The 14,814-nt window shown below is 41.9% G+C and overlaps 1 protein-coding gene across 9 annotated transcripts in view; it reads left to right on the forward strand.

Moving 5' to 3' along the window:
- The first annotated feature begins 12,497 nt into the window (after nt 1-12,497).
- LOC135545981 (glutamate receptor 2-like) overlaps nt 12,498-14,814 on the forward strand; it is a 71,461-nt gene continuing 69,144 nt past the window's right edge. For 7 of the 9 annotated variants that reach the window (XM_064974011.1, XM_064974007.1, XM_064974004.1 and 4 more), the window contains exons 1-2: nt 12,498-12,890; nt 13,086-13,226. In XM_064974011.1, the coding sequence (XP_064830083.1) occupies nt 12,758-12,890; nt 13,086-13,226 (274 nt within the window). In that variant the 5' untranslated portion in view covers nt 12,498-12,757. Of the gene's footprint in view, nt 12,902-13,085; nt 13,227-14,814 lie in introns of all 9 variants that reach the window. The other 2 variants (XM_064974013.1, XM_064974012.1) reach the window with 1 other exon arrangement.

Below are 14,814 nucleotides of genomic sequence, written 5' to 3' on the forward strand. Positions count from 1 at the left end.
GTGGACACCCCCATGAATGTCTTTGAGGACTTCTCCTAGACCCCCACCTGTTTTGTTTCGGTTATTAATGACTCTTTGTTGGTTCCCCCTACTGTTTGAGCAACAATTTACGGTTTCTTGCTAGGGAACCTAACAAAATAGGTGCTCGTCCAGGATTTTGTTTCCCTGCAATATGGTAGTTGCTCTAATCAGATATTTGAGTGTTGTAAAGACACTTGTGGTAGTTTGTCACAGACATCCAACCAGAGTGGTTATATGATTGGTGGAATTATTTTGAAACTTCATAAACAAAAAAGCTGTGGACTTTAAGTTGGAAGCATTTGTGGAAACCCCTACATGGGAGATGCTAGTTAAGACAAAAACAGGAACATGAGCATGCCATTTGATTAAAAGAGATGGTGCTGGTAGCACGACAAATAGAGATCTAGAAGCACTCTGAATCAAGTCAGGCCATCCTGCTACCAGCAAAGTTTGATCTTTGTCGGAACAGCCCGCATATATCACCTTTCAACGAAAAGGAGGTGGATGTACATTTTACTCTGTTTAAACGGATTGCCACATCCCTAAAATAGCTCCTTGAGTTTTCTTGTGGGAGAAGCTCAAAGTGTATGCTGCTTTACCTCTTGATCAGAGCTCAGATTGACACTGTTAAAACTGCTATTGTTCAGTTTACGAGTTGGTCCCAGAGGCATACAGACAGTCCCGTAAATTGTGAAAGACCAAATCATAAAGCCATGTTGAATTCGCAAGGGAACTAGCATGTATTTCATTGTGGTGTGGTTCTCAAGAGGTCAAGGACCTTCAGGATTCAAAGACATTCCTACTTCTCGAGCACTATTGCCTTCACAAAAGGGTTGCTCCCTACATTTTATGAGCACAAGAATCTTACTCTTGAGAAAGCTACAGTCCTTGCAGATGAGGTTACGTTGACACATGGAACTACCTTCACAAACAAAGCACTCAGTAGTTATCCCTAAACAAAAAGCAATCCAGAGAAGTCTCCTCCAACTGCAAATTTCAGTCTGTTCCCCCAGTGACCAAAGACAAGGATTGTCAGAGAAGTTTTTTTTTTTTGACCCCCCAAGTATCTTTTCTCACGGCAGTAATGACGCACATCGTCTCTGTGTCCTAAGTTGAAACAGAAAAATAAATGTATTCTTGTTGAAGCCCTTCAGCCCATCAAGTGTGTGGATAGGACTGGTGTATCTCCTAAACAAGATGTTGAATCAGATCCTTTGTTTCAGTGTCTGAAGAGTGGCGATGCAGTTAAGCAGCCAGTGAAGACACTGGGGCAGCCAGCCACTTCTTCCTTAATTTTGGAGGGTGTTCGTTCAGCTTTTGTTCTGACACTTCAGAAACTGGTTACAGTGTATTAGTACAAGGTTTGGAGATGGGTTGCATGTATAATGTGGAATTCAAGTCTGATCTTGTTTCTGGTTCCATTGTCATTGGGGTGAGGCCTAGCCTACCAGTGGAAGGGGTCTCATTCATTTTGGGAAACGATTTGGCTGGAGGGAAGGTTGTGCCATATCCTGTTGTTTGTAAGCAACCCAGAGTGGAGTAACCTAATGGATTATCAGAAACGTACCCTAGAGTGTTCTCAGCATGTGCCATTACACATGATATGTCTAAGAAAGTTGTTGGGGCAAGTCTAGTGTTGAGGAGGATGTCAGAGGTCCTACTATGTTCGATCTGTCCGAGACATTTATGTGTGATCCTGATATCGGTTAAACCTCCTGAGCAAGTTTGTAGAACCACTGAAGGAAGAGCGGATCGCTACAATTGACACTTCAATGACGAGGAAGCAGATGATTGCTGAACAGATTAAAGAGGTCTCCCTTTCTCCTCTTTTTGCTGAGATGCATCCAGAGGATGATTTTGATGAAGTTTGTGTGGGTTATTTTGTAAATAGGAAATGGCATTCCTACACCACTTCTGGAAAGACTATTGTCCTAGTGTATCTCAAATTGGTGTTCCAGTTACCCTTCAACAAGAGATACTGAGGTTGGCTCACAATGGTAGGATGTCAGGCCATCTTGGGGTCAACAAGACAAATGACCGTAGCTTGCATAACTTCTTCCAGCCTGGTCTGAAACAGGATGTTGTGATTTACTGTAAATCCCGTCTCATTTGCCAGAGGACGGGTAAACCGACTCAAGCTGCACCGGTTGCACTTTTTGCAGCCTCGTCCTGCTTTTGATTAACGTTTCAGCAGGGTTCTGGTGGACTGTGTTGGTCCTTTGTCCAAAGAAAATACTGCTAACTAGTTTCTCTTAACTTCTTCGATATAGGGGGGCACTCTTTTAATTTTTGGATGAAAAACGTTTCCGTTTTAAACAAGATATTTTGTCACAAAAAGATGCTCGACTATGCATATAATTGACAGCTTTGGAAAGAAAACACTCTGACGTTTCCAAAACTGCAAAGATATTGTCTGTGTGTGCCACAGAACTGATGTTACAGAAAAAAAACAGATAAAAATACAATCAGGAAGTGCCGCATTTTTTTAAACCGCCTCATGGCAATGACTCCTTATATGGCTGTGGAGGAGCTAGGAGTCAGCTTACCTTTTACCTTCCACATTTTCCCCAAGGTGTCTGCAGCATTGTGATGTATTTGTAGGCATATCATTGGAAGATTGACCATAGGAGACTACATTTACCAGGTGGTCGCTTGGTGTTCTCCATCGCAATTATTGTGTAATCTCCAGCTGCAGTATTTTTCCGTTCGGCTCTGATGAGAAACCGACTGCAAGGAATGATTTTTCATCAAATAGAATTGTGAAAAACACCTTGAGGATTGATTCTAAACAACGTTTGCATGTTTCTGTCGATATTATGGAGCTAATTTGGAAAAAAAATTAAATAAATCTTAACCAAACGTGATGAACAAAACGGAGCTATTTCTCTTACACAAATAATCTTTTTGGAAATAATGAACATTTGCTATCTAACTGACAGTCTTGTCATTGAAAACATCAGAAGTTCTTCAAAGGTAAATTATTTTATTTGAATGCTTTTCTTGTTTTTGTGAAAATGTTGCCTGCTGAATGCTAGGCGTAATGCTATGCTAGGCTATCAATACTCTTACACAAATGCTTTTGTAGCTTTGATTAAAGCATATTTTGAAAATCTGAGATGACAGTGTTGTTAACAAAAGGCTAAGCTTGTGTTTCAATATATTTATTTCATTTCATTTGCGATTTTCATGAATAGGAAACGTTGCGTTATGGTAATGAGCTTGAGGCTATGATTACGCTCCCGGATACGGGATTGCTCGACGCTAGAGGTTAACCATCATGTGCGCTGCCACTTGTTTCCCTGAGGCCATTCCACTGAGGAAAATTACGGCTCCCAGTATTCTTAAGGCCTAGGTGACATTCTTTTCAATGTTTGTACATCCACAGGTAGTGCAATCGGACCAAGGTTTGAATATCATGTCAAAGGTCCATTCCAGCAAGTGTTACAGCAGTTGGGTGTTACCCGTTGCTCCTCAAGTGCCTACCACACAGTCTTAAGTTGTTCTGAAGTCTATGTTGAGAGCTTACCGCATTGAGTTAGAGAAAGACTAGGATGAAGGGGACCCTCTTGTGCATTTTGCAGTGCGGAGGTTGTTCGGGAGTCTCTTGGTTTCAGTCAGTCAGAATTAGCTTGTGTTTGTACATCATGTCAGAGACCCATTGAGCTTGCTGAGAGAGGGGTTGTTTCAGGACAACGGCCAACAAAAACAAATCTGTTGGAGCGTGTTAGCGCTTTTCAATGTAAATCGCACCGTGCCCGTGAGTTTGCCAGTGGGTTTCTGGAGAAGGCACAAACAGAAATAAAAATTTAGTACGATAAAAAAGCCCAAGCTGCACGTTTGATGTGGCTGACCAAGTCCTGGTTTTGTTGCAGGTTCTGGAGTCACTGTTGCAAGAAGGATTTCCAAACCGTTACACCAGAGTGAAAAAAAATCAGTAATGTGGATTGCGTCATCGCCACTCCAGAGCTCAGGGGAAAAAAACCTGACTGTGTCACGTCAACATGTTGAAACCATACTTCTCCCACTACGATCGGGCCGAAACCGGTAGTAATCTTCTACCTGTGGCCACTGCTGTCACTGCTGTCACCGACTATAGTCTTTCTCAAGAGCACAAAGAAATGCCAATATATTGTGGCAAAGAAGGGGGTCGAGTGGTAAATGGCAGATATGGGAGAGCAGAACTAATAAATGGGCTCTGACCGATCACTAAAATGGCCACCCCTGTCAGAACTACAGATCACAAAATGGCTGACCACCAAAACTACAAGTCCCAGAAGCAAGGGGAAACCTCAGAAGGTGGAGCCAACCCACAGATAAAGGGTCAAGAAAAACCAGGAAGAGAAGAGAAGAGAGTGCTGGAAGGATCTATGAACAATAGAGAAAGAGACAATAGAGATTGGCTGGATTTACCGTGTATGAGCTGGACTGTTTTGGACTTACCTGTTGGCGTTTGGACTTGGACCTACCGAGAACCCGATTCGTGTACCGAACCCTGCTATCCTTGACCTCGCCTACGGCCTGGGTGGACCAGGACGGAGAAAGAAACACACAGGTACTGTCCTGTTCGAAAGAACTCTCATTCTTGGGTGATTTGGTGACAGTTTACCACTTAGTTTGTGACAAACGCTCCTAACCTTGAAGAGGTTTGCCACACGTGGTGGAGGATGCGGGTATGGACTAACCATACCACTGGTTAGGTAGAAGAAAAAGACAAATGTTCAGTTAGCACTCCAAAGGGGAGTCAGGTTTTTTTTGTGGCTTTGTTTGGTTAGGACAGTTTCTCAGGAAAATGAGTATGGAGGGAGCCATACAGGCCCTGTTACAAGCGGCGGCCGCCCAACAAGAGGCAACTAGAGCTCAACAAATAGCTCATCAGGATGCAATGCGAATGTATCAGGACACGTTACAGGTCCAGCACCGCACCAACCAGCTGCTCAGAGAAGAGCAAGAGAGAAACACCCGGGAGTTAAGAGAAGGCCTAAAGGGTCTAGCGGACCAAATTGGGGCTCAATTACCAGCTGCAAATACCCAGAGGAGGGCCAATCATTTTCTTCAAAAAATGACAGCGCAGGATGATGTGGAACCATATCTTACCACCTTCGAAAGGACGGCAGAGAGGGAGAAGTGGCCGAAAGAAGAATGGGCAGGGCTTCTGGCACCATACCTGGCAGGGGATGCTCAAAAAGCGTATTTCGATCTGGAGTTGAAAGATGCACAGGATTACGATAAACTAAAGGGAGAGATCCTGACTAGACTGGGAGTGACCAATACCGTGAGGGCACACCGCTTCCACCAATGGTCCTACCGACCGGGACAACCCCCACGAACACAGATGTTCAACTTGATTCACCTGGCACGGAAATGGTTGCGACCAGAGACCCGGTCATCCGCCGAGATCGTCGAGACCATCGTACTCAACCAGTTTCAGCGAGGTCTACCCCAAGAAGTGAGACGATGGGTTGGCCAGAACGAGGTACTTTCCGCCGACCATCTCGTGGGCCTGGTTGAACGGTATTGTATGGCAGGAACAGCTGAGCAGGCACAGGAGGAAAGATTCCCGTTCCCCAGGCATGGGCAAACCAGCGGACAGGGTAAGGCTGTCCCAGCATATAGAGGTGGAAGAGAGCAGCATGGGGCCATGAGGAAAGAATCAGAATCAGGCCGAGACACTAAGGGAAAAAACGGAAACCGGGACTGGGTGTCGAGGGGGTCTCCCCCCCGAACCCCTATTATCTGTTACAATTGTAATCATCAAGACACAAACATATGTGCAGGGTGAAGGTTGAAGGGAAAGAGGTTGAAGCACTGCTGGATTCCGGCAGTATGCTAACCCTGGTCGTTGCAAGCCTAGTGCCGAATCATAAACTGGATACAAGACAGGATATCAGTGTTACATGCATTCATGGGGATACCCGTCTGTACCCCACGGCCTTAGTGAGCATACAAACAGAGGACGGTCTTCTGGATTATAAGGTCGGTGTGGTCCCAAAGATGCCATATGATGTAATATTGGGTAGAGACTTTCCTAACTTTGCAAAGTTAGGCCACAATAATGGCATATTTGAGAAGCCAACACCCCTGACCAAGGAGGAAGAAGCATGGGGCCTTCAACCAAAGCCAGGAAAAGAGGTCTCCCAGGGGACAACATCACAAGTGCTAGTAGGGGAGGAGGAGGATGAAGTGGCAAACCTCGCTGATAACGAACAGCCCGGTACTAGTGGGGCTGGGGTCGGTCTGAATCCAGAGGACGACGATCTAGAACCCGCAGACCTGGCAGGTTCCTTGACTAATTTTGGGACGGCCCAAAACCAGGATCCAACCCTGCAGCAAGCCAGAGCAGATGTGCAGGTCGTAGATGGTACTCCCATAAATGTTGGTATGATGCCTAATAGTTTTCCCCACTTCATCATGAAAAAGGGTTTGGTGTACAGAGTCTCGAAAATAGGGGTTGATGTGGTGGAACAGTTGTTGGTTCCCACTCGGTAGCGGAGGACAGTACTGGATCTAGCTCATGGGCACATTCTGGGTGGACACCTTGGTATCGATAAAACCCGAGACCGGATTGTAAGGAGGTTTTACTGGCCAGGAATTCAATCTGAAGTGGCTCGGCATTGTGGAGAGTGCCCGGAGTGCCAGTTAGGCAATGAGGCTAACCCAAAAACGAGAATGTTTAGCTTAAATGTTGTGCAGCAATGCACACATGACAGTAGGATACGCGCAAATGTTCCAAAATGCCATTAGCAGAAACACACCTTCCTAATAAACATCACACCACACATGCAAGCAGTGTATTGTGAGAGAGATGAAGTCATCTTTTCAAAATGTAAAAAGAGGGGAGATCTAAAGATGCACCGACTAGCATGGGTTGCTTATATGACTAGGATCGTGTCTTTGGCTGCTGGACAATGAAAGAAAGTTGATTTGAAAACCAATAGAACATGAGATAAATGCTGGTTTCAATGGCATAAGGAAGTGTTATTTCTATGGTCTGTTTTTGACTAGGCTACTTAGAAACGAGATAAGACGTGCCTCCAGGTTTTAAACGTTATGGTCAAGCAGTTTCAAAATGCTGACTGCCCCCCCCTTATACACTGCATGTACAAAACATTAATGACACCTGCTCTTTCCATGGCATAGACTGACCGGGTGAATCCAGGTGAAAGCTATGATCCCTTATCGATATCACTTGTTGAACCCACTTCAATAAGTGTAGTTGAAGGGGAGGAGACAGGTTAAAGAAGGATTTTATCACCCAAATTGTCTTTTAAGGCACAGATTGTGTGTGTGCCATTCAGAGGGTGAATGGGCAAGACAAAATATTTAAGTGCCTTTGAACCAGGTATGGTAGTAGGAGCCAGGCGTACTGGTTTGTGTCAAGAAGTGCAATGCTGCTGGGTTTGTCATGCCCAACCGTTTCACATGTGTATAAGGAATGGTCCACCACCCAAAGAGCATGGGCCAGCATCCCTGTGGAAAACTCCCGTTACCTTGTAGAATCCACGCCCCGTTGAATTGAGGCTGTTCTGACGCCAAAAGAGGGTGCAACTCAATATCATGAAGGAGTTCTAAATGTTTTGTACACTCAGTATATGAGTCAAGCATACCTGGCATTTTTCCGGTGTTTATGTAATTAAAAGTCTCATTAAGGACAATTTTGGGACAGTGATGAAAAAAAGTTTGTGCCGACCACTGGCGTAGCTATATTCACTAGCGCTCCAATGTACAAATGTTTCGAAAGATTAAAAAAATGAATACAGGTTCATTAAAATTTAATAAATTCATTCCTGTGTTGTGTAACTAGCAAACTATTGGTGATAAGATAATCATAACCACCACTGACAATGTCATCAGTGCTCTGTTTGTGTGTGACTGACCAGTAACATTTGAGGGTCCAGGAGCTGATCTATGCTGCTATGCACATCAATGGGGCTCTGACAAAGATCTCACCTCTTGCCTGCTCACCAACTGTCGTCAAATTAGATAGGTATAGTCTGACTTGTTCAAACGTCAACATAGTATATGTTTTGTGTGTCAGATATTACCTATCATAATTGCCATTGGTAATATAACAGTGACTATGTGTTCAGAGAAACATGGATCTAACACATGACGACTGGCAAGATGATGTGGTGATGTCTAGACGGACAGACAGGCTTGATACTGATGTATCTGAATAGAGAGACCTGGCACTCATTTTCAACATTTTACCAGACTATTTTTGCTTGTATTGTTTTTTAATTATTTTTGAAAAGATTTAGTATTAGTTAATATGGGGATGGAGAAACCCTGCACATTCTGCACCAAGATCAGGGAAATATTGTTGTAGACAGGGGCACCACACAGGAAGGTATGTTTGCAAAGGTAGTTCCATTGAAACTAGACAAAATGCAGATAGGTACAGTATCTGTATCAGCAGGGAATGAGAATGAAAGGTGCACATTGTTAACTTGACACTGGTACTATGGTATTATATAAAGGGTTGTTTATTTTACATGGATCTGTTACTACATTTGACAGTTATCAATACCCTAGTTTAGAATATCTGCATAAATTAAGCAATTATATTTTTCTCATATCTGCCTTTAGTTATTGTAATCAACCTGCAATAGGTTTGTTTGTTGTGATTGATTGAGGGGAACCAGCTGTGGGCAAGGTTCTGAAAGATGGTTGTGTCATGGTGGTGGCAAGGACACGCTCAAATCAAATGTTATTTGTCACATGCACCGATAACAACAGGTGTAGACCTTAGTGTAATGCTTACTTACAAGCCCTTAACCAACAATGCAGTTTTAAGAAAATAAGTGTTAAGTAAAAAATGTAAATAACAAATAATTAAAGAGCAGCAGTAAAATAACAGTAGCAAAGCTATATACAGTACATGGGATACCGGTACAGAGTCAATGTGCGGGGGCACAGGCTCGTCAAGGTAATTGATGTCAGTTATACAGCGCCATATTTTCCTAATGAAACCCCGAGGGTTCGTTTTTCTTGGAATAGAAACACCATCATTTTAATGAAATTAATAAAGCTACATTTCTTAAAATCAATCCCATATGCTATGTTCTTACGAAAAAAGGTTTGAAATTCTCTACTACAGCCAATATTAAATACTGTCAAATGCTTCTCAAAGAAGGGTGTGCTGCTATATGACACAACTTTTACAGGAAGAACCACTATACATGTAGGTAGAGTTAAAGTGACTATGCATAGATAATAAACAAAGAGTAGCAGTAGTGTAAAAGAGGAGGGGGGGTGAACAATCCAAATTGTCTGGGTAGCCATTTGATTAGCTGTTCAGGAGTCTTATGGCTTGGGGTAGAGATTTGAGATTTTTGTTGTTTTGAATTTGGCGCCCTGCACTTTCACTGGTTGTTGGCGAGGTGGGACGCCACATATCCCAGAAGCCTTTTGGACCTAGACTTGGCGCTCCGGTTCCGCTTGCCGCTTGCCGCACGGTAGCAGAGAGAGCAGTCTGTAGCTGTGTTCGAATACTCATACTAACTGCACTAACCATACTATTTGTGACATAAATTGAGTATGTGGTATGCTTATTGGTCATAGCATGGATAGAGTTGGTATGCCAAAAGTTCCTGGATGTCATACTACATTTGCCAAAATACGAAGTATGCACGCAGTAGACACTATTTCTGTACTTTTAGGGCCCATAATGCAATTCTTCAGGAAATGGGCGTGGCTTTAGAACGTTTTCAGATTTTGAAGAAAATTGTAGAAAATATGCAGCCAAAGTCCGAGAGCAGATACAAATTAATTAATTTAACTAATTATGACAAATGTGAAAAATTGAGCAATGTAATAAAGTAATGACTTTTCAAATGATTTACACTACACGTTATGTTGGTTGGCAAGGCTAACTTTATGAACCGCATAGCATATCATTACAGCACTAGGTACTTCCGGTATGTTAGCTAGCTAACTCGTTAGACTCCCTCCATCTACCCAAGGACGTTGGAGTACAAACATCGGTTAACCACCAAACTGAGGATCTAAATGTAACCTTGCGTAATAGCCTAGATGCAGTCCCACCCCTAAAAACAAACAACATCTGTCACAAGAAATTAGCTCCCTGGTGTACAGAAAACACGAGAGCCCTGAAGCAAGCTTTTCAGAATTCATCGTTGATGAAGTGAAGCACATCCTTGAGGAATGCTGCTTTTTAGTTAGCTTTGCGACAGTATCAAAAATACATTATGTTTTTTGTAAATTGAAATTTACAAAGCTACAAAGCGAAGCAGATGATAAAATGTGTCCTAAGGTCAATGTCTTACTTGATATTTACTTGACAGTAACACTTGGGCATAAACCATACATGGGTGGCTGTGTAATAATGGGTCTTTTGTATAAAAATGAAACGTTCGGATTTGGCTTTTATCACAACACAGTGTACAGAGTAAAACCTCACCTGACATTTCTGGTTTATAGATTTTCATAAACACTGACTGGACTATACACTTATTTGCATCTCTAATTAGATCATGTTTTATGCAAAAACATAGTACAACCTCATATCTATTGCTACAGTGTATGTGTGAACCAAACAATCCCTTATTTAGTTATGTGGAAGGGATTCAGAGCCCCAGCTGTTGGTGACAAAATATATGTAATGTAGTCAAGGAGGAACATGACTTAACACTATAAACACAGAAGTGCACCCATACACACAGAAGTGCACCCATTCACATCATAGACACCCATAGATACATCAACCCCAGCAAGGTCAAGTAGTTAGCGAGTCAACCACTATCCATGTTGCTGAAAGCTATGAGAGAATATAATTTCACCTCTGTCCATGGTGCTGAACGATATGAGCCCGTTTAATTTCCCCTCCCACTGTACTGCCTACAACATCCCACCACTGCCAACATCCTAACCTCCTGTACTCTCAATCTTATTAGCTTTTTACAACTAACATCTTGCAGCTCCCATTGATTAATATGTACATCTCTCTGAAAGCTGAGGTGTCAGCCAGGTCACCCGTGATACAATATTCGACATTTGAGGACGTCAGGAGATGACATGGAAACTGGCCACTAGGGGCAACAGTGAGAGCCGTTACCTTCAAGTAGGTTTCGGTTTTGATGGGGGGGGTCATTGTGGACAGGGATGGTGGATGGGCGTAAGCATCTGCCTCTGATTACAAAGGTTGCAAATTCAAATCCAGTGATAGAAAGTTGGATTTGTGATTTTTGTTTAAAAACCTATCCCAAACCTTAACCATTCGGAGTCCATGCCTAGTCTTTACGTTAAACACTTGGAAATTTGACATTTGCAACTTCGATATTTGAGACGTGGATGAACGTCTAATTCTGATGTAAGACTGTGAGAAAAAGTTGCAGCTATAGCCTGTATATCATAAACCGGGGAACAGGGATGACATTTATTTTTATTGACAGGAGGGGAGCTCCTGTTCCATTTTACCCCGTGTAAAATGGCAATAACAAGCGCCACACAGATTCGGCTCCAATTAGTATGCATGGAATAGTGGAAAACAAGCAATAGATCAAAGGTAAAGAGTGCATTCATTTGGTAGTTAATCCTAGCGAGATGGGAGTGGAAGGAGACACGTGTTCATGCACACACACGGGGCCGTTGAGCACACATGGACACACGCACACACGCAAATACATGCACACAAATATACGCACGTATGTACACACACATACCTGCACACCCACTCGCATATACACACACACCTTGACAAGATTCACTACAATTGAAATGCATCTAAATGTCAGCCTGTACAAACCGTTATTGACTGGAGGGGAGCTCCTGTTTGATTCAACCTTGAATACCTTCAGTTTGTTGTTCGTTCCTTATATTTTGGTTGGAAGGTATGCAACAGTATTGTGTTTTTTTTTTGGACAAGCAAGATAAATTGAATCTTGTTTAGTTCATCAAGTGCAATTTAAATGTCTCCGAGACATAGACACGACAATGCATCAGTGTTTCAGGCCTAAGAAACAGGCGTTGGTCAATAGCTGGCACAGCTACCTGCTTTTGAGGATGGCACACACTACCTATGGAATAAGTAAGTTGCCACTCAAACTGGCATGGCTATTATTAGCTTAACTGCATGATTTTTTGATTTTTTTTTGTGACTGAGTCTGATTATCAGCAGGGCACACACATGTTAATTAATACAAGATGTATTGATGCAATACTTTTCCATGTTAGTACAGAGTGATACAGTGAGGGCTGAACCGTTAAATAATAATTTGTACAACACGAAGCAAACCCCTGAGATAATGAGATTGTCTCATGGTTTGCCATGACTCGTAGCAGGTTCAAAAATGTAAAGTCAAGGGCACATATTTAATCTATTATATACATGCTGAACAAACATGTACACACACACACACTAATGAGTCGCGAGGCACTGAAGTGGAGCGCACGCTCTGCTCCTCTCGTGTCTTTACGCTTCTCATTAACATTCGTCACTTGTCCATGATGCTGAAAGGATATCCAGCGCACGGAGCGAAGACGAGCATTGTTCCAGTGCTTAAAGGAGGTAGCTACGACTCGCAGGCGGACAGCGCAATGAGGAGGACCGGAAGAGACGGTTAATTTACATTATAGCATTCCTTCACTGCTGGACCTGGAGCAGGATCCCTCGTTTTCTATTAAAAAAACACCTGCAGAAAATACTCACCAGTGCATTTTTCCTGACATCAAGTCGCCGATATGTGTCGGATCTAACATAGACTATTGTTGAGAAACAATGAATATCTCCATTCTTGGGTGGATGTGGGCACTTTTTTTCATGGAAATGCCTAAGTTTATGAATTTATCGGTTTTCGTTCTACCTGTTTTATGGGGTTTGGTGCTTGGTGGCTCTCAAAGTGTACAAATTGGTATGTATCAAGCACATTCGTTCATTTGAAGGATAGCCTATATTTTTGGGGCATAGATCCCGCAAGTAGGCTAGTGATTTTGCCAATGCATGATGACAGCTGGTCATGCAAATTAAATCAAATAAATCAACAATATAACATTTTGGAAAATGCTATACACAAGTATATTGAGATGTCCAATTGTTTCTATTACAGGTGGACTCTTTCCAAGGGGTGCTGATCAGGAATACAGTGCATTTCGGATAGGAATGGGTCTATTCGGCACACCCGAATTCAGATTGACGCCCCATATTGACAATCTGGAAGTAGCAAACAGTTTTGCCGTCACCAATTGTTGTAAGTAACAAATGTAGCCTATGTCAGGTCTCTTCACAAAGTTAACAATGAAATCAATTGTTATCCCCTTCAAATATACCAATAGAAAACACAGCAAAACTATCAATTGATGGATTCAATTAGGCTACTTAGAAACGGTGCATGGAACCACTCAATTAAGCGCGTAATTTGTGAGCTTATTTAAATCGGTGAAACCACATCTGTTGTGGATAGACATGGACAAGCAGGCTGTTTGTAAAATAATATCTTATGTGGATTAGTGTTCATCTTCTCTGTGTGAGAAATGACAAGGTAAAGTTGGTTTCCACAGTAACAAGTCGCAGTGATGCTCCATTGACACAGATGCGCGTAATGTCTTGCATGACAAGTAGGAACTGGGAGTATCCATTGTAATTACGTATTTTAATCAAATTCAAGACAGTTCTATTATCTTTTGTCAAATATGGTCTCCATTTGCAATAGCTTTTCATCTCTATGATAGACATGACCTAGGTTAAAATACATTCACGCCCGTTAATTGAACATGAGTTTATTGTTCCACATATTTAATAGGCATTTATTAACCGTATTTAGCAAAGGAACTAATCTATATCAGGTAGCCTATGCATTACACGTAGTTCTGTGTATGAGAAAAATAGGCCAAGTGTAATAATTCAATCATTAAGTTTCTTCCCTCTGGGTATTGAGAGGAGGTTATAGCCTTCTGGACCAGCCTATTGCCTACCACTTCTTGGCCCACATTCGTTATGTTATTAGGTTCTTCAACACAATTTCTTTATATATATATATATATATATATATATATATTGAGAACAATCAACTGAAACAAAAAAAAAAAAATATATATATATATAAAAACTGACAATATGTAATAGTAAAAAAAAATAGGTTCGATTTGATCTGTTCACTGAGCTATTAATGAGCGCAGCTCTAAAATGGATGGGCTCCCCATTTCATCTAGCTGTTGCCAAGCCACAGTTCGTTTGGAAAAACGTCTCTGAGGTATTTTATATCAAAACTCGAGGATACTTTTATACCATGTGCATCGATTATATTCACCGTTTCCACACTTTCCATATAAAAGCTTGTTGTGTTGAAGAACCTCAAACCGTCAGATGCCTGATGATGCTGGATCAAGAGAACAGCGACATGTCAGTCACCGCTTGGGTTCTATGCAACAACATCAATCCCCATAACTGTTATGTCAGAGGTTGTTCTTATGCAGTAGTGTTACATATGGCTTCATTCAGTAAGTAGTCTACTGTAAATGAGAAGCAGATGGAATCATTGTAACTTACACATTTGCCTCACTTATTATGCACATATGCACTTTACAAAATAGTAACTTTTAGGATAATTATTTCTAAACTAAACTAAAAAAAATATATATATATTTGTGTGTGTGTTTCCTGTATGCAAACATATAGAGTGAGAGGCTCTTAGAGAGTGAGAGGCTCTTCTCAAGCATTTGACTATATAGGCTACTCTTTTAATCCAATAGATGACACGATACATTAGAAGGCATTACAGTAATTCCCCTTCATATTGAAAACATACATTTTTAGATGAGAAAGCAACATTAAAACTG

This window comes from Oncorhynchus masou, chromosome 9 (assembly GCF_036934945.1).
Source record: "Oncorhynchus masou masou isolate Uvic2021 chromosome 9, UVic_Omas_1.1, whole genome shotgun sequence".
Classification (NCBI taxonomy): domain Eukaryota; kingdom Metazoa; phylum Chordata; class Actinopteri; order Salmoniformes; family Salmonidae; genus Oncorhynchus; species Oncorhynchus masou.